At 48.2% G+C, this 23,623-nt stretch overlaps 1 protein-coding gene across 1 annotated transcript in view; it reads left to right on the top strand.

Annotated features, from left to right (window-relative positions):
• Positions 1–23,623, top strand: part of ptprsa (protein tyrosine phosphatase receptor type Sa) — a 135,357-nt gene that overhangs the window by 73,156 nt on the left and 38,578 nt on the right. Inside the window, 9 exon segments of the mRNA XM_047036833.1 lie at positions 5,215–5,484; positions 5,694–6,275; positions 6,605–6,741; positions 6,833–6,977; positions 13,565–13,879; positions 15,225–15,418; positions 16,601–16,627; positions 17,875–17,992; positions 22,775–23,368. Coding sequence (XP_046892789.1) covers positions 5,215–5,484; positions 5,694–6,275; positions 6,605–6,741; positions 6,833–6,977; positions 13,565–13,879; positions 15,225–15,418; positions 16,601–16,627; positions 17,875–17,992; positions 22,775–23,368 — 2,382 coding nt within the window.

Here is a 23,623-nt window from a genome sequence, read left to right as displayed (position 1 = left end):
TGCTGCTTTGTGGAGATGGTTCATTAGACGTCGTTTATATAATCATCCCTTTATTTTTAGGCCTCCCTCATCTCAGACACAAATGAAAGGGTCGGCTGGTCCCTCAGTACCTAGCACCAATTAGAGATAAAAAGACACTCTATTGGCAATTGTAACAACAGACCTCTTGAATACCGCTGGGTCGATATCCTCTCATTGTTGCTTAACAATAGATGTCTCAATCCATGGCATGATCCCACTGAAGGAAATTTAAGTGAGCCCAAATTATTTCAAATTATATAACCGGTTGGGTGTAATTTATGTTTTATACATCTGACCTACAGGACATACGTGTCCATATAAATCAATGTAACTGGTGTGTAGTTTTGCATAAACAAATAGAACCATCTCTTTTGTCAATGATGCAGGAAGACTGTGCTGTGAAAACATGCATGTGAACGTGAATGTTTATCTTCCTCTGCAAGAATGCCGGCCTGGTTTTGAATGTGCTTGCATGTCCTGCTGTGCATTTGTGTGTCACATTGGGAAAGAAAGCTAGATTACACCTTATTTTCTCACTGACCAAAGTGGAATACTTCCATTTCTATCCAATGTTTGTTTGAAGGAGTCCCGATCCCTGAATCCCCGTAGTGTCGTGCTATCGAAATTCACATCTGGATTTAATCTGGTGCAAAACATATGACCTCTACAAATCTGACTGACTGTATTCAGTGCCAAACTGACCGCGGTGAACGAAAATACCTCGAATACTATTTGGCTGCTTGTCTTTAAGATGTAGAACGGCAGACATGATACTCCCCCGAATCTTTGGAATCCACTGTTTGCTGTTATGAGATACCCTGCCAGGATTCCTGTCAGTTTTCTTTAAATAATAATTTCCATTTTGATGAGCCACCCATAGCGTCTGTTTTGCATTATGGCAGCCTGGGTGAGTTAATACGGGCGACACCTGTGGTTTGTATGTAAATGCCAGGGCCTCGTCCGGTGAGTGTAACTAAAGGATCTCACTGGCGTCCCCATGTCCTCAGGCAGCAAGAGGGTGTAATCTCAGCTTCAAGGTGAACCTAAAGGCTGCACATTATTTTGGCTTCCCCCTTCATTTTGGGGCAGGGACAAACCGCCTCACCAAAATGGCCGATAATGTTCGCCTTTTCGGACCTCTGGTTTGGGCACAGTCCGCCCTCCGCGACAGCGGCCCCCACTTAGGCTAGCACCGTGCTTTGGCGTTCTCTCTTGGCGGCTTTCTCGCCTCGGCCACTGTCAAGTTGTCTTCCTCTCCGCATCGGGGCTCGAAACAGGCTTTCTGCCTTACGACCAGTCCAAACTAGTCCAAACGAGTCTATTTCCCCGCACTCCTGTGCTTGGGGCCGGTCTGGCTCCTGGACTTTGTGAATGAGGAGCATGTCCATGCAATTGGGATTCATTTGTGCTTTGGCTGTGGTTTGCATTCGAAAAGGGTAGGATCACAGAGGAGAGGAGCTGCACGCCACATCAAACAACCGTGTCAGCTCGCGGAGGTCACAAGGCCCATGATGGAGCCGAGCTCTCAGCTCTGCCCTTTACTCATCTCACACCTCGCTACGTCTCCACATAATGTGGGCTCGGATGAATCATCGACACTGGATACAAATGTTGACTGTCCGTAGCATACATCTTATTATTTCTCTACTCGGCCGGAACGCTACGGCGTGCCGTCTAACCTTGAACTAATGATGTTGTGCTCAAAATGAACTGCTGGAGACAGAAGAAGCCAGTGTGTACTGTCTGGAGTTCTGAGTCCATTAATACTTGTTTCTTTTATGACTAATAATCTGTGGAAGCCATTTTGGTTGGATCCCAAAATAAAAAATACAACAAAATCGGCTTAGAGGTAGAGTAGAGGTGTCGGAGGGTGAAAGGTGAAATTGTCCTCATTCACTCGACCACCAAAGCTCCTGGTTCATTGGCTTAGCCCTTGCCCCAGGGAGAGAATAGCATCTTCAAAACGAAAACGGACATTTTGAATTCCGGCCCTCCCAAAAGAATGTTTGGATTTGCTTCCAAAGTGAGCACCTTTTCCCAAGACAAGGGCTTTTATGGACAGGTTACTGTTCAGTCGTCTTTCAAACGTGTCCCCTTAAACTAAAAACCCTCTCCCTCGGTGAGCAGAGCTACCTGCACCGTGCTTTTTCACATGCCGTCATGACACGATGTGCTTTTTGAAGTTGAATTTTGACAGATTTTTTTTTTTCCCCCAATGGGTGTGTGACCTGGAAATGCTTGGCAATGAAAGGCATGCTGGGATCGATTGGGGCGACATGTCGGCACTGGATTTGGCTCTCGTTGCGCGACCTGAGATGACGGTGGCGTGCCTGACTATATGTCACACATGCCATAGTCACGCGCATGCATGTCTTTGTGGAGAATGGGCCGTTATTTTCATCTATGCCTTAGATTCAGGTTATTTTCCCTTTCGTTTTTAGACTGCACTGTACATAGCTTTAGTGCTGTGTCAAAGCTGCCTAGGTAATGCTCCTATATATGAAACAGACCATTAGCCAACATGGAATGTGACATTAGTGTGACATTAGACATTAGAATAAACCACTTGAACTTGAAGGACAGGTCGCTACATACAGAGTTAAGAACAGTAATGGACATTACCTGTGAATTATAGGACTTTCAAAAGGTTCTCTATGTTAGAAGAGCACTAATGTTTTAGATTAAAGGACGACCCTAGAAGGTCACCATCAAACGTTCATCCCAAACGGAACAAGCCATGTTCCGAAGCCATTTTTCGAATCGTTCATGGCAGCGTTATGGATGATTTTACATCTACCGCCAAAATATTGGTTGTGTGACCAACCTCATTCCATTGGATGTGCAACGGTTGCTTAGGTCCGCACAGTCGTGTAGGTTATCATCTCTTAGATATCCCTTTGAAGTGGAAGGCATATTTATTTATGAATATCTTCCCGGTAGAAAACTGGTCAGCGAATGAATCCCATTTGAATTGACACAGATTGTTTTGGAATGTTGTTTCCACTGCATCCAGCCCCCATTCCCTCCTCTTCCCTTCTTGAATGCAGTGCACTCCCCCCCCCCCCCCCCCGCTTTTGTCTACAACAAACTTAGGGGTGGAGGGGTGTAGTTCTGAGTTCGAAACCCCGGTGTGCGAGACCTACGGAAAAAAACCCACTTTGAGCCAAGTTTTTATTGAGTTTTCGGTCAGAATCACAGTCTCCTTACTCTATCCCACCTCCGCCCTCCTCCCCTCCCCCCCTTCTCCCTCCCTCTCCCCCCCTCCCCCTTCCCTCTGCGTACAGTGCGTTCTCGTGCCCCATTCCTGTCTGTCTGTTGGTCTGTCTGTCTGTCTCTTCAGTCAGTCTGCTGTCTTGATGCTTGGGCCTGCTCTGTCCTCCTGCCTCGTGTCCCGTCCTCAGGTCCTTTGTCCCTGTGCTAGTCTGTGCTCGTCTGTCTGTCTGCCTTTCTGTCTGTCTGTCTGTCTCTAAGTCAGCCCTTACGTTTCGTTCATCATTTTTGACTTCTCTGCCCTCCTCTCCTACTCTTGTTATTGATGTATTTTGCATGACCTCCATGAACACCACAGACGGCGGCCACCCGCTTTCAGTCTTCTCTTTTGCACACACACGCACACCCAGACACATATACAAACGTTCCTTCCCACACACACACACACGCAAGAACACACGCAAACGCTATATCCATATCCTCGACATCCACTCTCTCTTCCATTCAAACTCCTGTGCCTCTCCTATCCTAACCTTTCATGTTGCCTCTCTTCACCTCTACCTACTGTCGGTCTGACTTCTTCTTCTTGACTTCTTTTCCTACTTGTGATAGTTACTCTGGCTACAACTACTACTGCTACCTCTCTATGTACTCCTCTAGACACACTACCTGTTAGCTCTAGACTTATTTTGTGTTGCCTCAGCCAGGACAGCGATGTGACAATGTGCCGCTGTCACATTTGGTCACATTGGCTGGAGGACAAAAAAAAAAAGCTTACACAGCATTGAAGTGGGTTACCCCCCCTCCTCCCCCTCCTCCCCTCCTTTTTCTGTATCTCTCTATTCCTCTCGTGCTCTACCCCCCTATATCTTATATTTCTCTTTTCCTCTCCAATCGTCTTTGTCTGGGCATGCTAGCGACCCTACTACTCTTCTACTCCTCTATGCATTTTTATCTCGATTTTATATCTGGTTTTGTTATCATTTACTCCTTAATTTACTTCAGTCTCTTATGCATGCTGTCTGTGAAACTGATAGCTGCATCTATCAATGGAACCTTGTCAGATCTTTAAAAAGCTTTGTCCAGTGGATCTACCCTCAACCACAAAAATCTGATTAAAGTTTCTCATCTTTAGCCATATCTGTTGAGAACTGCTATGTTTCGTATTCAGGATGCACAAGGTGTCCCTGAATATATAACCATAGCATATTATGGGAGACGAGAGAGTAACATTACATTTACATGTAGTACTTCAACAGACGCTCTTATCCAGAGCGACTTACAGTGAGTACAAGGACATACCCTCCGAGGCAAGTAGGGTGAAGTGCCTTGCCCAAGGACACAACGTCGGGAATCGAACCAGCAACCTTCTGATTAATAGCCCGATTCCCTAACCGCTCAGCCATCTGACCCCCAACATTAAGATGGCCAAGTTCCCTATACTTGCCATGTCATGGGTCAACCCTTTAATAGCCAGCCATGGTGTGAGTGGACAAGGGGACAGCAAGGTTCCTTATTCCGTGTGGCTTTATGTGACAACACAATCACATGGCCTCTGTCTTCCTCTCACGCACTCCACAGGCGGTAACACATCGTCAACAATTCCGCAAAGTTCAGTTCCAAAGATGAGAAACTTCTAATAGATTTTCGTGTCTTTATTTGTGCTGTGATGGTTCAAATTTTGGTCAATGGAACCTTGTTGCTATGAATCATTGCTTAATGTCAATCTATATTGTTGTTGAAGCAGTTCTGTTAGTTTAGTTCCTTCTCATTATTTGTCTTCTTTACATTTTGTGTTAAAAAAACAACTGAGAATATTTCGTGGAGTTTCGATCCTCATTTGCCCTGTTGGTCCTCTTTGTAGATCTTAAGAATGCCGTTGAAAAGGGTCCATTTTCATCGGCCTGTCTTGTTACCTTTCTCTTTCTCTTTTTTGGAATCCCCTCCTCTCCCCTCGTCCTCCTCACCCCCTCCCCCTCCCAGTTCGGCGCGTGCCTCCCCGCTTCTCCATTCCACCGACGAGTCACGAGATCATGCCCGGAGGCAGTGTGAACATTACCTGCGTCGCCGTAGGGTCACCCATGCCTTACGTCAAATGGATGCTCAACTCGGAGGATCTGACGCCCGAAGACGAGATGCCGGTCGGGAGGAACGTTCTGGAACTGAACAGCGTGCGGGAGTCGGCCAACTACACCTGCGTGGCCATGAGCAGCCTGGGCATTATTGAGTCGGTGGCGCAGATCACCGTCAAGTGTAAGAACGGGTTTGAGGGTCCTCCGACTGTCACTCGTCTCTACTATTAGACTTATTCACTTCATTTACTGTTGGGAAATGTGACTTTATTTTCTCCTCTGTACACACTGCTTTGTCATTGCATCGAACCAACCCATAAAAAGGAGTTGGGCTGTTATTTGTCCCCTTCCCGACCAACCTCTTCCTCCCTTTCCCCTGAATCCTCACAGCCCTACCAAAGCCCCCAGGCACTCCCATGGTCACGGAGACCACGGCCACCAGCGTCACCATCACCTGGGACTCAGGCAACCCCGACCCGGTGAGTCACTACATCATCCAGTACCGAGCCAAGACCTCCGACAGCAAGTTCGAGACCATGGACAGCATCACCACCACGCGCTACAGCATCGGGGGCCTTTACCCCAACACCGAGTACGAGATCCGCGTCTCGGCGTTCAACACCATCGGCCAGGGACCCCCCAGCGAGCCGGTGGAGACGAGAACCGGGGAACAAGCTCCGGCCAGCCCTCCGCGGAACATCCAGGCCCGGATCATATCCCCGAACACCATGATGGTGCGCTGGGACGAACCCGAGGAGCCCAACGGCCAGATCAAAGGGTACAGGGTGTACTACACCATGGATGACGCCCAGCCCATGAGCCTGTGGCAGATTCACAACGTCCAGGACAGCATCATCACCACCATCCAGAGCCTGGTGGCTTCGGAGACCTACACCATCAAAGTGCTGGCCTTTACCTCCGTGGGCGACGGCCCCTTCTCGGACCCCATCCATGTCAAAGTGCTGATCGGAGGTCAGGATCCAGGGTTCCAATTCTCCGCTAGCAATCTCTCTCTGTCTCTCTCTGTCTCTCTCTGTCTATCTCTGTCTCTCTCTCTGTCTCTCTCTCTGTCTCTGTCTCTCTCTCTATGTCTCTCTCTCTCTATGTCTCTCTCACTCTCTGTCTCTCTCTCTCTATGTCTCTCTACTGTCGGTCTGACTTCTTCTTCTTGACTTCTCCGGGCGCATGAACGAAGTAGATGCTCTCTTGTACAGTTTAGGGGGGGGGAACTTCCCTTGTGTGTCTTCCATTCGGACTGTGTTGGTTACTGATTGTGTTTGTGTTTGGAATGTGTTTCGTAGTCCCAGGGCAGCCCAACAAGTTCATGGTTGGCGCCGTGTCCGACACGAGCATAGAGCTCACTTGGGAACCCGCCCACGAGAAGGAGGGCATCATCAACTATGAACTCCGCTACAAAGAGGGCAGCTTTGGAAGTCAGGTGAGAGCTCATCGTTTGAACCCCCCCCCCCCCCCCCTCCCTTGGGGATAAAGAAATCCTGGCTTCACGTCTTCCTCCTCGTCCCTGTCAGATCACCAAAACGTTCGGGCCGTCTTCGTCCTACGTGGTGGAAGGTCTCCGCGCCAACGCAGAGTACTTCTTCTCTCTGGCCGCCATTTCCAACAAAGGCATTGGAGCCTTTACCAACGACATAAATCAGAAGACCCTGCAAGCCAGTATGTAGCCTTGTTTTTCTCTCCTCTCCTCTGTTTGCGATGTGGGCGGGCATGTGGGGATCCGACATGAGTCAACAATATGTCCATTTATTTTGTGAACCTTTGCCCAAAGCAGATGCTTTTTTGAGGACGTGAACTTTCTGTCTGGCTCCCGGCTATCTTTGTGGACTTGAAGAAAGGTTATTCTATTCTTGCCTCAATGTCAGTGTTATTATCCTTTTTGAACTGTGAATGTGTTTTCTATGGGCATACTCAAGGTTTAAACGCTGGTTCGTTCGATGGGGTTCTACTTTAATTAATCCTACACTCTTGAAAATGTGACCTCTTTTTTGTAGGTGATTAATGTCTATTTATTTCCCAAAGACCTCAAGGTGGAAACAATTCATTGTTGGATGTTTGCTTCATGAACTGTGACATTCACTTGATGCACTGTGTGAAGACTCTAGAGAATAGGGATTCAGTTCAAGGTTCAAAGGGCTCCGAGTATTGTTAGTTGGTTGTGGTTTTTAACTGCTCTCTTACCCTTTTCATTTCTCTTGCTAACTGCACACTGTATGACAAAGCTTATACACTGTCAAACAAGCCAGCCCTTTTAGGCCAGACAAGCACAGCTGTTTCTTTCGTTTTTTCTCTCACTTTTGTTCATATTTGATTTCCTTTTGTCTACAGCAAGTGCACCTTCTTCCACGTGACTGAGACACAAAAAATGTCATTCATCTCCTCAGTGACTGCCACGGTTTTCTGCAGAATGTCATATAGTTCTTTAAGAACTTCATCGAAATAGTATCACGGTGGGAGTAAGAGTCAGAGGACAGACAGCGAAACCCTCCATCAACTAATCAACCCAATTGTCTTCACAAAACTGCTCTTCAGATTCATTCCGGCAGATTAACACTGAAGGGGCCTGTGTATTTTTCTAAAGACGGCGGAAACACATCTAAATTATTCAAACTCTATAAATAGTTCCACGCCGGTGACATCATGCTACAGTTAGTGGAGAAAAGAGTGCATACTGAAGTCTTGACAAATCGATTATTCCGCACTGGATCTAGACTATTGACCTGACAGGTTATTCAACGTACACCTCAGGGGTTACTAACCAATCAAAGCTTTGGCGTTGTACGGGAAGATTGTTGGCTTTGTATCTTAATATATTTGGATGTATCAGTATTATGTGCGGATGATAATAGCTTCCGTTCACGTATGCTTGCTTTGGAGTAAAACGACTCAAGAAAATGAATTAGCTGAATTAGCTGACTAATACACATGTTCTCCTGTTAACTATTGGGTGATTTGACACAGATTGTTGCTAATAAACCTTCACACAGTTACAGTATCGACCCGGGAGAAATATCCATATCACACTGTTGTCCTTTGACAGATTATCGTGGTGTACATTCGACGAAATGTGGCCGCCTTGGCCGCAGGAAAACCATGGCAGTAGAGGGAGACTTTCTTTAACACATTTTCTGTTTCTACCAGTGCAACTTGTTGGCCTTATCCCCTGCTCTGGGGCGTGGGGCTTTGGGCTAACCACTTCACCCTTTGTTTGTTAGTGATGGTTGTGAGCTACACGAGACAGTGCAACGTCACTGATGGGGGGGCACCAGTTGCATGCAACGCTCCCTCCCATCCACCAGGGGTGCTGTTGAAGTTCTACCGCTGCATCCTTGGTCTGTGTTCACACCAGGCATGACTCCAATTCTGTACTGTGCGTCCATCCAACTTCCCCCATCTTGTCTCTGCGTCTCCGAGTGCGTTCGCACATCTCCGCCTGTCTGTGTGTGTGTGAATCCCTGACCTCTTGTCTTGCATAGTTTTTTCGGGAACGGTAAGCTGCAAGCAAATTGGAATCGGATGCACTCCTCTTTTTCTCTATCCCTCCATTCCTATTTCTCTCCCTCTTTCTGTCACTTGTTCCCACTCAATTGGAACAAAAGCTCTCCTTGGAATGGCTTGACATCACCTGACTATGTTTCCTTCCTCCTGTTTTCGTTGATTCAAGTTGAGGATTTTTTTTTCTTTTTTGGTTACATTCCTTTTCTGTTGGCTTACTGGTTTTCAGAAACATATATTACATAAAGAGAAAGGTTGGCCCCAGTTCCCCAAACCACAGCGGCTAGCACAATGAGTTAGTCGTAGGATTGCAAAACCCCTTATTCACTGCACGAAAACAGTGTCAAGACTATGTGGGACCTGAGGCTTATTTCAACAGTCTACCAGAGGTGAGGGCTTCTTCTTTTAAACTTCCTGAGCTCCCCTGAGACGGTTTGAGTGAGTGTCCTGGCTTCCTAGCCAACGGGTGCTGCTGTTGACTGTTCCACCATAAGCCCCCACCTCAGGCAGACTCTAGAAATAGTCGAGAAGTCCGGAAGGTTCCAGACTCAAACTAAACCGAACCCTTTCAACAACGCACAACATACACCAAAACAATACTTGATTACATGATCTAATGGATGCCTCGGAGGTAAGTGTTTGTCTTGGCACAGGGGACTCCAGTCTGTCGTTGCCACGAGCAACAACCTCGCCGCGACTTCACTCAATCTACACTCTTCCATTTCATCCTACGGAGAATTCCCAGAGGAGCGTAGGGGAAGGAAATAATAATCGATTTTCTACAGTCAGTCAAGATTAAACATTTATTTAACATGCCTGTGGTTTGACCATGTGTACTGTACATGGAATACCAGCTATTCCAGGCATTTCAGTCAGCCAGTAAAGCACTTTGTGACATGGGAATCGTAGGTCAGTCTGTCCAAGCAGAGCTAATCAACGCATGCAGTTCCATCCTTGAACCCAGGCTTACTTGGAAGCGAACCGCAGTAATGTACTTTGTGCAGAAGACGTACGACCACAGCCCTTGTTCACTGGTCCTTGATTATCCATCCTTTTCCCACAGCTAAGAATCCAATTACCTTGGTGGGGCGCTAGACACTGTCATTATAAACGCACACCTCATTGGAGCGCCATGAGATTGCCCGCCATATGCACACACACTTAGCCTATCCTAAAGTATAATGAGATGAGGAAGTCTTGTTTACCAGTGACTGGACTTGGCCAGCTGCTCACACACTCAGACGTACGCGAACTAATGATATGCTAGGAACAGGCCATCCCAACGACTGGATACACAAAAGAAAGCACAAGCTGTTTTCCGCCTGCAATGGAGCCCTCCCGTTGGCCTCGCGTCGCTCGATGGACTGGACCCCCTTTGCCAACGAACGTGGTGAAACGAAAGACAGTCTCCTTGTTTCCTTTCTTTCTGTTTAGTATATTGATGAGAAATGTATGTTCAGGCAGTGCGACGTAACCAGGGGCTTTTGTCATGGGGACCATACTGCCAGTAAGAGACCCACAACCAAGGAGTTCGGTTCTGATTCTCCATTTAGACCTGAGCTGATGTGCTCTCTAATTCCGATCCATCATTCCAAGCTGCTCAGTTTAGGAGCAATACCAGCTGGCTTGAAAGAAGACTCCTCGCTCTCTTGGCTAGAGACTGGGGTAGCTACGAATTCTCTGGACATACTGACAGCAGTGGCCCCCATTCAGAAGCAAGGCCCGTGTGTTGCGTCGCCCTAGTCAGCCCAGGTTGAGACACGTTTACCAGACACCGTTCAGTCGTGGCCAGGAAAGGGTCCACACAAAGAGAGCTTGGATCTCCCGTCCTCCCGCCTGACTGTTGCCCAGGTGAGAGGCTGGGTAATGGGGGTAGGAAGGAGCCCAGGGTGTTGTTACAGGGGATGTCCGTGGAGGGATCGCAGGCCCCGGGGCTGGCAGATAAGAATCCCATTTCATAGCATCGGAATTCATTTCACACTTTGCCGATGAGCCCCAAGCCAGACCTCTGGATTGTCAGGCTTTGTTACACATTTAGATTATACCTTAGAGCTGCCAGGAGCCAGTCGAGTGCTATCTCTCAAATTAAAGTGGCAGATTCCAAATCCCCCGTATTTAGCAAAACAAGCAGTTTAGCCGCCCACTTACTGTAATTGCTGGCGGTTTTCAGATGAATTGGAATATTTGTACTAGCACCAGCACAGCCATTTGGCATGAAGGCGGATTAATCCTTAATAATGACAAATTCTGTTTCCGCCATTTGACATTGATGGGGGAAATAAAACACTGGGCACACATGTAATTACGCTCCCCGAATGAGAGTCGTCGCTGAGAACTGGGGTCGTTGATGTCAAAACACCGACTCCGGGAACAGAACAACGGTTTGTAGGAGCTCAACAGTGGGCCTGTCAATCTGGCCACGGTGAAGCGCAAAGAACCATCGGTGGTGGTGGATGAAAAGGTTGTAGCTTGGGGACGCACAATAACCAACTTCAAATCAGTTGTCAGAATCTCCTCAGACGTGACTCCTTATTTATCGGATCAAATTGAATTTGTGCAATGCTTTCTGAGGGACTTCTAAAAAGTCCCTCTTTCACCAAGGCGGCACCCAAGTTTCCCTCTTTTGTTACCGCACCAGTTCCAGCGTCCATAATCCTAGCATTGGAGTTTATAGGGTATCAAGCTCTTCCCAAAGCTGTGCCCCGGCCTGCGCTAAATCTTATCTGGTGTGAGGAGGTCTGTCTGGTGCGATTGCTCGGCCCCTGTCAGATTCCATTCGTATTTTGCCCCTGAAGATTGAGAACTGAGCTATCACTCTTGACGCAGGGAGTTTGCAAATACAATATGAGTGGAGGGAAGAAGCTGAAAGGCGCAAATCCGGTAAGGCCGTAAGTAAATAAGCCCATTGGACACAGGGAAGGCTGTGAACTGTGGCTGTGGTCTTCTCCTGTTTGTGCCAGAACAGTCAGGTCTGTTGACACTTTATTTTTTTTATTTTTTAAGAGTCAAAGAGGACAAGTTTTCCATTCCATGTATTGTTGCTTTTACTCCTTTAGTGGTTAGGACTTGTCACTACGAAGTCAACCTGACACATGCAGTGCAGTAGGTACGAAGCCATGAAATGGGATTCTCAGAAGAAAAGGTTTTGGTAAAAGTCCTAGTAGCTTGTGAAGTAGACTTTTGGGTGTAGGAGTCCCCGATATCCTCCTTCTCTCAGTTTTGTGGACCCTTTGGCCAATGTTTAAAGAGTATATTACAGTCCTGGCTACAGCATTGAGCCAACTCTCTCCCTCCCAGCGACCCGATGAGGCAATCTCAATGGCCACATTTTAAAACACATCAACAAATGCACAAAACATCGGTGTTTTGGAGGGAAAGTGTTGAAGCTCACTGACTCAGAGCAAGCAAAGCTCTGCAGTTAGGTGCTGGTGGTAAGAAAGTCTTAAAAAGTTAGTATTTGTGGAAGCCAGGTACGTATCATGCAGACTGTACTGTTGTTGTCGTTTTTTGGTTTTGTTTTTGTGGCTTTTTATACGTTTAATGGTCTTATTTTTCGTTTACGCTTAATCGCCAGTTTTTCCTGTTTTTTTGGAGACCCTGATGGTTTCTTTCTTTCGAATCACTCAGCTTTACCCCCAAAAAAATCATTTCCCACTACCCTGGTTCAATTTATGTTTTGTTCTTCCGCTTTTGTTTTGGAATGGGGAAAAAAAATCACATTGTATTTTGTTTTTTCCTGTGGGCTTAATTTCCATGTTGTTCCCTGGGTTTCTCTGTGGAATGCTTTGCACTATGATTTATTCTCGCTTTACCTTACTCCAGCACTATTATCGATATATAATAATGTAATAATGAATGGGGCGTGTCAAAAGATGGAGGGACTTAACTTGCATAAAAGAGTATTGGTAGGGAACTTCAGTTGAATAGAAAAAATTATGTGTCCTTTTATCCGTAAAATACCCAAATATGGCTGAAGGGGAGTGAAACGTTTTATCACTCCTTGCACACTCACTCGACAAGCCCCAGGCGTGAAAGCTCTGCACAGATTAAAAAAGAAGGCTTTTATTTTGATTTAGAAGTTCACAGATGTAGTTTTCAATATGTTTTGGAAGAGCACTCCATGACAAAAACCCAGCTAGTGTGTAAAATGGCTTTTATACAATTGGAAATTGTAAAGCGCCACTCTGCTACTTTGCTCAGCCCCTACACAGAGAAATAGAGCACCTCTCTTAGACGGAAGAGACCACTGGGTGAAATAAATGGGTCCTGACTCTGTCATCCTTTAATCGATAGTGAGAGAGAGAGTACAGGCCTGGGCAGGTTTCAAATCAGATAGGACTTGTGGTATCTCACAAAAGGCTTGAGAACTGACACAGACAGACCGTGTGGTGTAACAGACCACTGTACCTGGAGGAGCCCTGCGAGGCAAGTCGTTTGGCTTTAAAATGTAGCCACTTAATAGTCGCACGCGTCCATTTTGCTTCATTATTATGGACCTCAGTGTCGTCTTTTACTCCTTTTACGTTTGCCTGATGGGTCCTTAAATTTTTGTGTAATTTTGCCTTTTCCTTTTGAGTTTCCTTTCAAATTATTTTTTTTGTCCTCTGAGTTGGGTTGAGTTCCTTTTTTCATTTGATCTCTTCCCATCTTTTTGTTTTTTGTTTTTCAACTCCCCTTCTTCCCCCTTCCTCCCTCCCTTCCTTTCCTCCCATCCTCCTCCTCCCTACCCCCCCCACCCCCCTCCCGACCAGAGCCCTCCGCCCCCCCTCAAGACATTAAGTGCGGCAGCTCCAGCTCCACCACCCTGCTGGTAAGTTGGCGCCCCCCGCCTGTGGAGAGCCAGAACGGCGCCCTGGCGGGGTACTCGGTAGGCTACCAGGTGGTGGGTGCGGCGGAGGCCAGCGGAGGGGAGCCCATGGAGGAGCCGGCTGTGCCCCCGTCAGAGAACCAGGTGAAGCTGCAGAGGCTGGAGAAGTGGACCCAGTACCGGGTCACCGTGGTGGCCTTCACCGAGGTCGGCCCCGGCCCTGAGAGCGAGCCCATCATCTGCCGTACAGACGAGGATGGTACTTAACCCGTCTTCAACTTCTGGATCATTACGGATCCGTTTTAGGGGGGATATATGTTTTTTTTTCTCAGGGCGTCTCTGTTTTTAGTTTGGACAGTGATAATGATGAGTGACAGGAAATGTGAGGGAGAGAAAGAGGCGGGGAGGGGGATATGCAGGAAATGACCCAGGCTGTATTCATACCCCGGTCCCTGTGGTAAGGTTTTAGCCTACGAGATGATTTAACTAGTAAGCCCCTTTCTAGATAATAGCTTGGAGTCACAAGAAGTCAGGGTTAGGGTTAAGTTAGGGTTAACTAGGGTTAACTAGCTCTATGGAGTCTGGAGCTATTTTGTCAGTTTTTGAGTACCTTTGATTTGGCCTTGATATACTACATAAAGAAATGTTTATCATACCAATGTTTGGTATCTTTTTTTTCAGCACAATCTCACCTACATGACCAGTTAAATTAAGATTTTTACTTTGGCATACTTTTCAACATACTGGACCCAAACAGACACAAAAACACAAGCTCCGTGTGGAAAAATTATGGTTTTTTGACTATAATACACACACATATGCTCAATAAAGCATTTCAAAAGTTTGAAATTGAAGCACAAGTTGTATATGTGAACATAAAAAGGTAAAGTTGATATATAATTAAGCTATTTACAAAGAGAGCAGGTCTATCCATATGCACTGTTATTCATCCATATTTGTCCCACAATAAAAAATTATACACAATATTAAAAAATATAAAAAAAAAAAAAAATAATTGCTCAACCTATTGACTCAAATCAGGAAAGTGTGACACGTTGACCACCCGCGGACGAGAGGACCCCCTCGGGAAATCTAGCACCACTCTCAAAACACTACCACCCACCCAGCATTTCTTGTAACCGACAAATCCGCCACCGCGCCTTTACCACAGCGCTACAGCGCCAAGGTGTTAGTAGTTAGGAGTCGCAAACCCTTTAGGGCGATGGGTCCGACCCTAAGTCACACCGCCGCCGTTACACTGACAGGAGGCCGACAGGAGCCCTGATCGAGCTCCATCCCCCACAATCCACCACTGGAAGCCTCCAAATGGAATGCTTTTAATAACGCCAAAGAGGGCGTCATCTGTCTCTGAAGGGGCAGCGGCCCAATCAAAAAGGCGCGAGGCGCGAGGCGCCGAGGCCTTGCATAAAGCCTTTTCATAACGCCTGAAAGACGGGGGCTCGAGCTACCGAGACAGCGAGACGCGCACACAGCAGACACCTATATCGGGGAGGAGGGGAAGGGAAGTTATCTGTGTGTGTGTCGCTGGTGTGAGCATCTTCAAGTTGGTTCTTGTTTTGGGTCTGCTTTTTCTTTACCCACAGTTCCCGGGGCTCCTCCGCGCCGCGTGGAGGTGGAGGTGCTCAACTCCACGGCGCTCAAGGTCATGTGGCGCTCCTTGTTGCCGGGGCGCCAACACGGCCAGATCCGTGGCTACCAGGTGCACTACGTGCGCGTGGAGAACGGAGAGTCGCGCGGCCTGCCCCTCATCAAGGACGTGATGCTGGCCGACGCCCAGGTACGCCGCCCTCCCATTGGTCCGCCAGTCGGTGACACTCACAGAACCAGCCCAATGACAGGCAAAAGAATGGAATGACAGTGAAAGACTGTCCTGAATAAACTGGAATAGATGAACAGATGTCCAACAGAGTAGATGAAAACACAGTTGAAGCCCATTTTTTTCAATACTTTCAAACATGCTAGAATAAACCAGACCAGTTCTATTGGGAAAGTCTCCACCCATTGTCTCTGCTAGCTGCATATGGCTGAAATAAATGTTCTATGTATAGTCTTTCTATATTTCCAGTCTTTCTATATATCTATATGTCCACATTTTTCAGCAGTATTCTTTTCCTTTGCCCATGACGAAACCTGCAATCAAACCAACACAATATCCTTCTTTAACTTTGTTTTGCTACGGGTCCCATAAACCCCCTTCAAAGCAACCCCAAATGTTTATTCCTACAAAAGTCTGATTGTAGGGCTTTATCTAGCTCAGGAAACTCTGCACAAAATGGCTGATTATAGTATTTTGGAAAAACAAAATTGTTATGGAAGCATAGCAGGGGAAAAAAAGAGTCTCTTCCTGAAAGCTAGAATTATAAATGGAGCCAGTGCAACAGACAGATTTTTAGATAGCCTCCATCGACACCAAAATGGACAGCCAAAATGGATGTTCCTTTTATAAGCACATATCACGAACCAGTGAATTGCAGCCTGGAACAAATGGAACGACCAAATGGATAAAGACTAAAAAGGGATCCGAACCACAAGAAAATGCTGTCCATTTCTCTCGTCAAGCTAGACAGATTAGATTTGTTGCTCGATGCCATGCATTGATCAAGTCCTGCTACATCACCGAAGGCGGGCAATCTTTTTAGACTGTTGACGTCCTATAACACGGTGAACCGTTGAACATCGTGTCTGTTCTAAAGGGACAGTCCTCCCCAGACCCCCTCACATCTCCTTCCTCTCTCCCTCCCCCTGGGCCTGGCCAACCTCCTCCCTCTCTCCTTCCCCGACCTGTACAGTGTGACCTACTTCAGACGTGTGCGTGTGTGTGTGTGCTCTCTACGACCTCTCAACCCTCTCCTCTTAGTCTCTCTTACACTCTCATTTCTTCCCTCTCTTCTTCTCTTTCGCACCCCCCAAAACAATTGCTTTCTCTCTCCTGCACTCTCCACTATGGGGGGGGGGTTAGTGGGAAACGGACGATACCGCTGAATATGTGAGTATGGAGCCGCACACTAGTATGGACTGCTCGGTTTTGTTGGGAAATGAAAGCACAGGGTATTGCATCACCCCAGCCCGTACTCTGATGCGGGAAATACTTTACTTACATCACTCTTATTGAATAAGCTTTGATATTTCATATCTCAATTTAAATCCTGCATAGATGAATATTACGCTTAAATATGTAAGCCAGCGTTGCCCGTCTGCAGTATTGATGCGACGCAGCCGAGTGAAATCTGAATTTCTAAGGTAAATCAGCTACACGAGACCGCTAGACTGCGGCTGATGCAATGTCTGTTGCCGTCTGTGCCTGGAATGCCTAATTCTGCAGTGTGTGCTGTGTTTGGTTTGTGTAGCTGTGGTGTGTGTCCTTGTGTGACGTGTCGTGATGTGTATGCTGCAGTTGTGTGAGATTTTTTTTTCTCCCTCCCCTTTCTTGGTGGTCTCTCAATTATAAGTTCTCGACAAAGCCATTTGTACGCTCTTTCAGTTGGTTAAACTGTTACAACATGTAGTTTAGCGTTGAACGTCACGGTTGTGTATCATACACTCACTGCAAGATCTCCGAAAACTAAAATGGTTGCCTAAACTTACCATCTTCTGACCCCATAGTTTTTTTGTTTTGTTTTACAATTCACCCCCGACATCATCCAAATCCAGTCCCATAGGCATTTGCATGGTGTGGATGCCATTTTGGGTGTGCGGCGGCGCTTCCGTCCTTGTTAGCCTATGATGATCTCTCCATTTCTCTGCTGACCAACCGAAAATCCACCTGCATTCTTGTAGACCTTCCCTACTGAAAGATTCATTAGCATTGATCCAAACCTCTTCTCTTAAGAACACCACAGGAAATACCTCACGAAACTGTTCGCGAGTCTAGCCGATATGCGTGCACGCATCGATTTGTCCGTTAAATTATTTGTTGGGTGTACCCGGCTAATGTCTTAGCTAATGTGGACGAGCCAATATCCATTTGCCCCCACTTTTTCAGACAGATGCAAAAATTATGGAATGAGTCATAGGCAGCACAGTAGCACATGAACAGCCATGAAGTTAGAGAATATAGATTTGCGAGGTCCATTAACTAAAGAAATCCCCATCAAAATGGTAATAACTATCTCAAATAGATGCTGGATTTAGCATGATATTGTGGCGAAGGTGGTCAGCTGACGAGGTGGTTGAGGTCACAGGATTGCGCCCCGTTTTGACACTGTCTTCCTGTCTACGTCCTCTTTCCTACAGGAAATGGTCATTGGGAGGCTCCAACCAGACACCACCTACTCCATCACGGTGGCTGCCTACACCACCAAAGGGGACGGTGCTCGCAGCAAACCAAAACTGGTGGTGACCAAAGGGGCAGGTCAGTAGCTTCTATTCACACATCAGTTGAATGGTGCTACCTTCCACTGCACGTAGTCAGGCTTTGGAAGTGCCGGTAAAAAAAGCCTGTTTGATTTGTTTTGTTTTATTGCTGTTCTTTCGTTTCGACTCGAGGGAAATTGTCGGACTCCGCTGTCAAATCCAATACAGTATGTATGATAGCGGCACAGTGCGCACATATTAATTCCATTTCCAAACATCAGCGATGCGAACGTCACGAGTGGAGACTCTTCAGTGCTTCCGTGGAGTTTGAGGGAACTTGGGTCCCAATATCGTGTCTTCCCTAAAGGGTGCAAGTTCCCATTCCCAAATCGCGGGGGCCGTGGCCGGCCAGGTTAAACAGGTTAGCCTCCTTAGAAGCCCTGAGAGAATCTTCCGTGAACACAGGGCCCGGTCCTGCGAGAGCAGAGAGCGTGAAAGCCTCCCTCAGAAGGACGGTCCCCCCGCTGGGCGACTTAGATACCAGGCTCCTTTGTGTTCACATCCATGCCCGTCTGCCATGGAGCTTTTCAAACAGCATCGCTAGTTCCACACACACACATACGCGCACACACACACTCTTTCGATGACAGGTCCTGATCTTGACAGGTGTGCCCATCTCAGGTCTCAGGTACTGTGACGGCTTCCAAAAGTGCCCGGGCACCCTCCCCCCTCTCTCTCTCTCTCTCTCTCTCTCTCTCTCTCTCTCTCTCTCTCTCTCTCTCTCTCTCTCTCTCTCTCTCTCTCTCTCTCTCTCTCTCGCTCTCTCTCTCTCTCTCTCTCTCTCTCACCCCCCGGTGACTGATATGCCAGTCTCGCTCACTCCATCCATCCCTCAAAAGGAAAGCCTTTCCTTTTTTATTATTGAAGCGTGGAAAAATGGCTTATGCGGGCGCCCTCCTAAATAAATAAATAAGGCGGGGCCAGACCCCCAAAAAAAAAAGAATCCACAGCGGGCCTTTCCGGAAGGAAAAGAGCTTGCCGTTCTTCTTTCAAGTGGCAGCCGAGCAGGGAGACGGGGGCTGTGGGGCTCAGAGATCGGGGGGGGGGGGGGGGATGCATTCATGATTCCCTCTGCCCCGTTCCTTGGGAGACATTGTGCTGTCAGACAAGTTAAGCCACAGCCCCCCCCCCTCGTGCTGCTGATAAAAGTCAGACACGGACCCTCGCCCCTTTTCCCAAAAGTGTTTACACGCGCACGGACGCTGGCACGCGGCGCCCGGATATCAAAAGGCTGTTCTCCGGCTCACGAACACCAACTAATAGGAGGAGGAGTCGTAGTGGGTACGTTATGGATACCCGAGGGGAAACTTTGTTGCAGAGTCAGAGAGAGAGAATTTGAGGGTCGCCATTTTGAAAAATCCCCAAACCTTTCTTTTTCATCCCAGACGGACTCTCTTTCGACTTGAATATAGTAATTGTGCTCGTTCTATAGATGTGTGTTGTCGTGGCCGCTTATTCGATCAGAGAGGCTCTCGGTTTAGGGATGTTTTCCAACCTTTTTGGTTTGCGAGGGCCCCTCCTGAAAGTCGAACTACTGAGCACGGGCTAACTGGGAGTTGGAACGTGGTGTTGGTGAGCAGTAGTAGTACGTGCGTTTGCCTGTGTGTGGGGGGGGGTTGGAGAGGGAAGGGGAGGGTAGGGGGTGGTTGAGCATTGATTGCATGAAGCAGGGACTCACCCGTGCTGCATATTTAACCACTTCCTACATTTAAGCTCTCTTCCAATCAGACCACTTTTAGGATAATCGCCTAAACATCACAGCCAGCCAGTCTACGGTCAATGACATGGTCGCTAAGTGAAACATTTGCGCCCTTAATGGGCTTTCTCATGTGAACCTGGTGATTCATGCTTACTGCATCAGCTCTGGTACACACACTCACTCCAAAGACCCCTCACAACTCTCTTTCTCTCTCACACACACACACACACACACACTCTGTGTCCTCTCTCTCTTAGCTCTATCTCCGTGCCAATGTCAAGCCAGAACATAAGGTGAAACCAGAGATTATGAAAGACCTTTGCTGTCAAATACTGTGCATGTCTTAGGGCTTTGGCCTGGCTATTTTTCATTACAGGGGCTAAATGAGGTATATAAACGAGGCAGTTTCAATTATGTTTGCCCTCAAATGTTGGCCCGGCCCGGGATATCAATTCGGTGTAAAAATGCTGTGGAGCACTTTTGGGGTGGCTGTACCCTGCAGGCCTCCTGGGCTGGACTGGAAGAACGCCCCCCCCCCCACACACACACACACAGACACACACACACAGAGACACACACACTCCATTTTCCTCTTCCATATCTCACTGGAAGTTGCAGCCACAGGTTAATCACTAAGATAGTAGAAGGTTATTCCCCCCCCCCCCCCCCCGTCTTCACTCCCAGGGCACGAAGACACACATTCTCTGGCTCGCGAGTACAAATCTACCCTTGCTACGCTTGTCTCCGGACGCCCACTCGCAGAAGAAGGGGGTGCTCACAAAAGTGTGTGTGTGTATGCGCGCGCGCGCGCGTGCGTGTGTTCAAGAGAGACGGTGGACGAGGAAATGAGGAATGGAACCCAATCTTCTCTCCATCAGCCAGAGTGCGTGTCAACAGCGGCCATTAATGCTGCGGCCTGATGGGAAATGGGCCTCCGGGCCCCCCCGGGGAGGGGTTGAGCCAGGTCCGAGATGAGGGGGGGTGGGGGGTGGCGGGAGATCAAGGTGGCGGAGACCCCTCCTGCACACACACACACTGAGTACACACGCCCATACAGTACACACACGCTCGCTCGCCCTTTTCCCTCTTGTCCTCTCTTCGACAGATTGCTCTTTGTCCCCAGTCACCTTCGTCCGCGGCTCCCACGTTCTCTCGTTTTCTCAACCCCCCCCACCACACCCCCCCTCCACATTTCTCCTCTTCATCTAGGTCCTTCCATCTCTCCGTCCTCTCGCTCTCCCGCAGCTACCTGCTCGCCCGGTTAATTCCATCGACCCTAGCACCTCCGTTTACACTCCCCGCACATGAAGCATACCCACACGCACACCCACCCTCTCGGTCGTATACTCACACGCAGACGCGCTACGAGCATTGTCTCTGGTGCTCTCGTCGGGGTTTATTGGCAGTGGCTTCAAAGGGGGGGCCCTCAGCCTTTAAATAAGGGAGGCTCGGTTTGTGTCTGAGACGGAGCTTGTTAGCCAAGAGCATTAGTAGCGTTCGTGTCAGAGCCGTTAGGATGCAGCGTTTCCATTACTGCGCCCACAGCTCAATCTCCCCCTGTCCGGAAAAGACCCATAAAAAAAAAAACGGAAATAAAGAATACGAGCGGAGAAACGAGCGCATACAAAGTGGACGTGTGTGTGCGTGCGTGTGTGTGTGTGAAAGTGCTCCTATTTATGTGTTGATATGGGGCACCCGCACACCTCTGCACTCACTTGAACACACACACACACACACACACATTAAACGGAGGCTGACAGTGTACCACGGAGAAGGGTTTGGAGTTCCAGACTAATGTTTAGCTTTTCCAGATTGGGCCAGGCCTGGGCTCGGAGCCAAACCGCTTACAGTGCAGATGTAGAGGCAGGTTCTGACTGCTACTAACTCAGACACACACATATATACTGTATAATATACTATATATATATAGTACATGCACACTAGAACAGTAAGAGTGATTGGTATGAGTACGAGCCTGGTTAATGAAAGTCTTCCGGCTTCCATATCACTCTGTTTGTCTGCTGGTGGGCTCATAAGTGACTGGTTTGGGCTGGCATAGCTTTGCTAAGACGGGGCCTTAGTGCAATTTCAGCCCAGCCATCTTTCACCTGTCCGCGCTCTCTTCCGAATAAAGCTTCCGGTGAGCGGGCCGAGTTCATCACACTGATGGGGGGGCCCTGACGCTGAGATACAGCCAGACGGGAGTCATCCACCAGCCCTGAAACTGGGCCACGCCGCAGCCTGCCGTCTAGACAGCCACGTCATCGCTCATCTCGCTCTGGGGGGACTTGTATCTCGGCGACGGGGAGATGAGCGCTGAAACTTTATTGAGGAGATTGTATCTTCTCTTCCGTGGTATCTTATAAGGGTGTATTTTTTTTCCCCCGTTCTTTTTTTCCAAGTGGAATTACATTGTCGTATACTTATGGGTGTTTCTGTAGTCTCTCATTCGTTCGAAAGCTAGGTTAGGCCAGGTGTTTTATATGAATTGATGGAAATGATTTCGATCTTCTTGACGAGATAGGGGGTGTTGTTTTTTGTTTTGTTTTCACAGAAGATCACTCAATGCTGAGGTATTAAAGGTTCCACATTCACTTTCATAATCGGAAGTGAATCCGATTAAATCTACGGAAGAATCTCCAGATTCTTGCCTTGATAAACAACTTTATTGACTCGTGGTGTTACTGGAGTTACAACTGGAAAACTTACAAAACAGAAAAGAAAACGGCCTTGGGCTTTTTGTGATTTTTTTCCCTTGCCCAATCCTTTAGTGCCGCCTGGAACCGTTGATATATATTGTGGTTTTGCTCAAAAAAGCTCCAATACAAATATGACCCGATTTTTTGGGTGGAAATATTAGGCTTTGGTCTGCACACAACCCCCCATTTTCCACAACAGACGCGGGCACAGTGTATTATTGCTTATCGACATATCGAGCAGCACAAAGACAAGCTTAAAAAGAAAATTGAGTCCTCGTCTGGCTTCTGCAGACAAATAAAGCTTGTCAATTCTCAAGTCTCTCTCTTTCTCTCTGTCTCTCGCTCTCTCTCTGTCTGTTTTCCTCGCTCTCTCTCTCTGCAGTTCCGGGTCTGCCTTATCTGTCGGTGATTCCGGTTTCCGAGACTTCGGCCGTGGTGCGTTGGGACCCTCCAGAGGCCACTACCCCCGGGATGGAGCTCCAGGGGTACCGGCTGCAGTTTGGCCGCAGGGACGTGTCCCCCCTGGCCACCCTGGAGTTCAGCCCCCAGGAGCGCCAGTACACGGTGGCCAGCGTCCACCGGGGGGCCGTGTACCTCTTCAAGCTCCAGGCCAAGAGCAGGGGGGGCTTCGGCGACGAGGCGTCCGTGGAGCTCAGCGTGCCCGAGAACACGCCCGGGGGCTACCCCCAGATGAGCGAGGACTCCAACGCCACCTGCTGCTCCGTGCAGCTGTCCTGGGCGCCGCCCGTGCTGGCGGAGAGAAACGGAGCCATCACAGAGTACACGCTGGCGTATCAGGAGGTGGGGGCGGGGGCGGGGGCCCGCGAACTCAGCCTGCCGGCGAGTCGGTCCAGCTACGTGCTCGACGGCCTCAGACCCAACTCGGCGTACGACGTGAAAATACGAGCGCACACCAGTGTAGGTGCAGGGCCCTACTGCCCTCTGGTCCAGTATCGGACATTGGCCTTACATGCAGGTAGGGCTTGCCGTTTTCTCTCCCGAACCGTGGGGTGGGGGGGGGAGCTTTACCCTCCCCCCACCCCTAAAAAATCTACAGCAACACCACTATAAATGACAAACAACACCCCCCCCCTTTTTTCCTTCAACAACCTTCACTCCTCCACGAAAAGCAAAGATAGAACCTAGAAAAAATGTTGTGCGGGAGACACTCACTTCACTAACCCAAAACAAGGTAACAGCAAGTCAGTAAGTTACAGTCAGTCAGTTTGAA

This window comes from Hypomesus transpacificus, chromosome 16 (assembly GCF_021917145.1).
Source record: "Hypomesus transpacificus isolate Combined female chromosome 16, fHypTra1, whole genome shotgun sequence".
In the NCBI taxonomy this organism is placed as follows: Eukaryota; Metazoa; Chordata; class Actinopteri; order Osmeriformes; family Osmeridae; genus Hypomesus; species Hypomesus transpacificus.
This window is presented reverse-complemented; position numbering and strand designations above follow the sequence as displayed.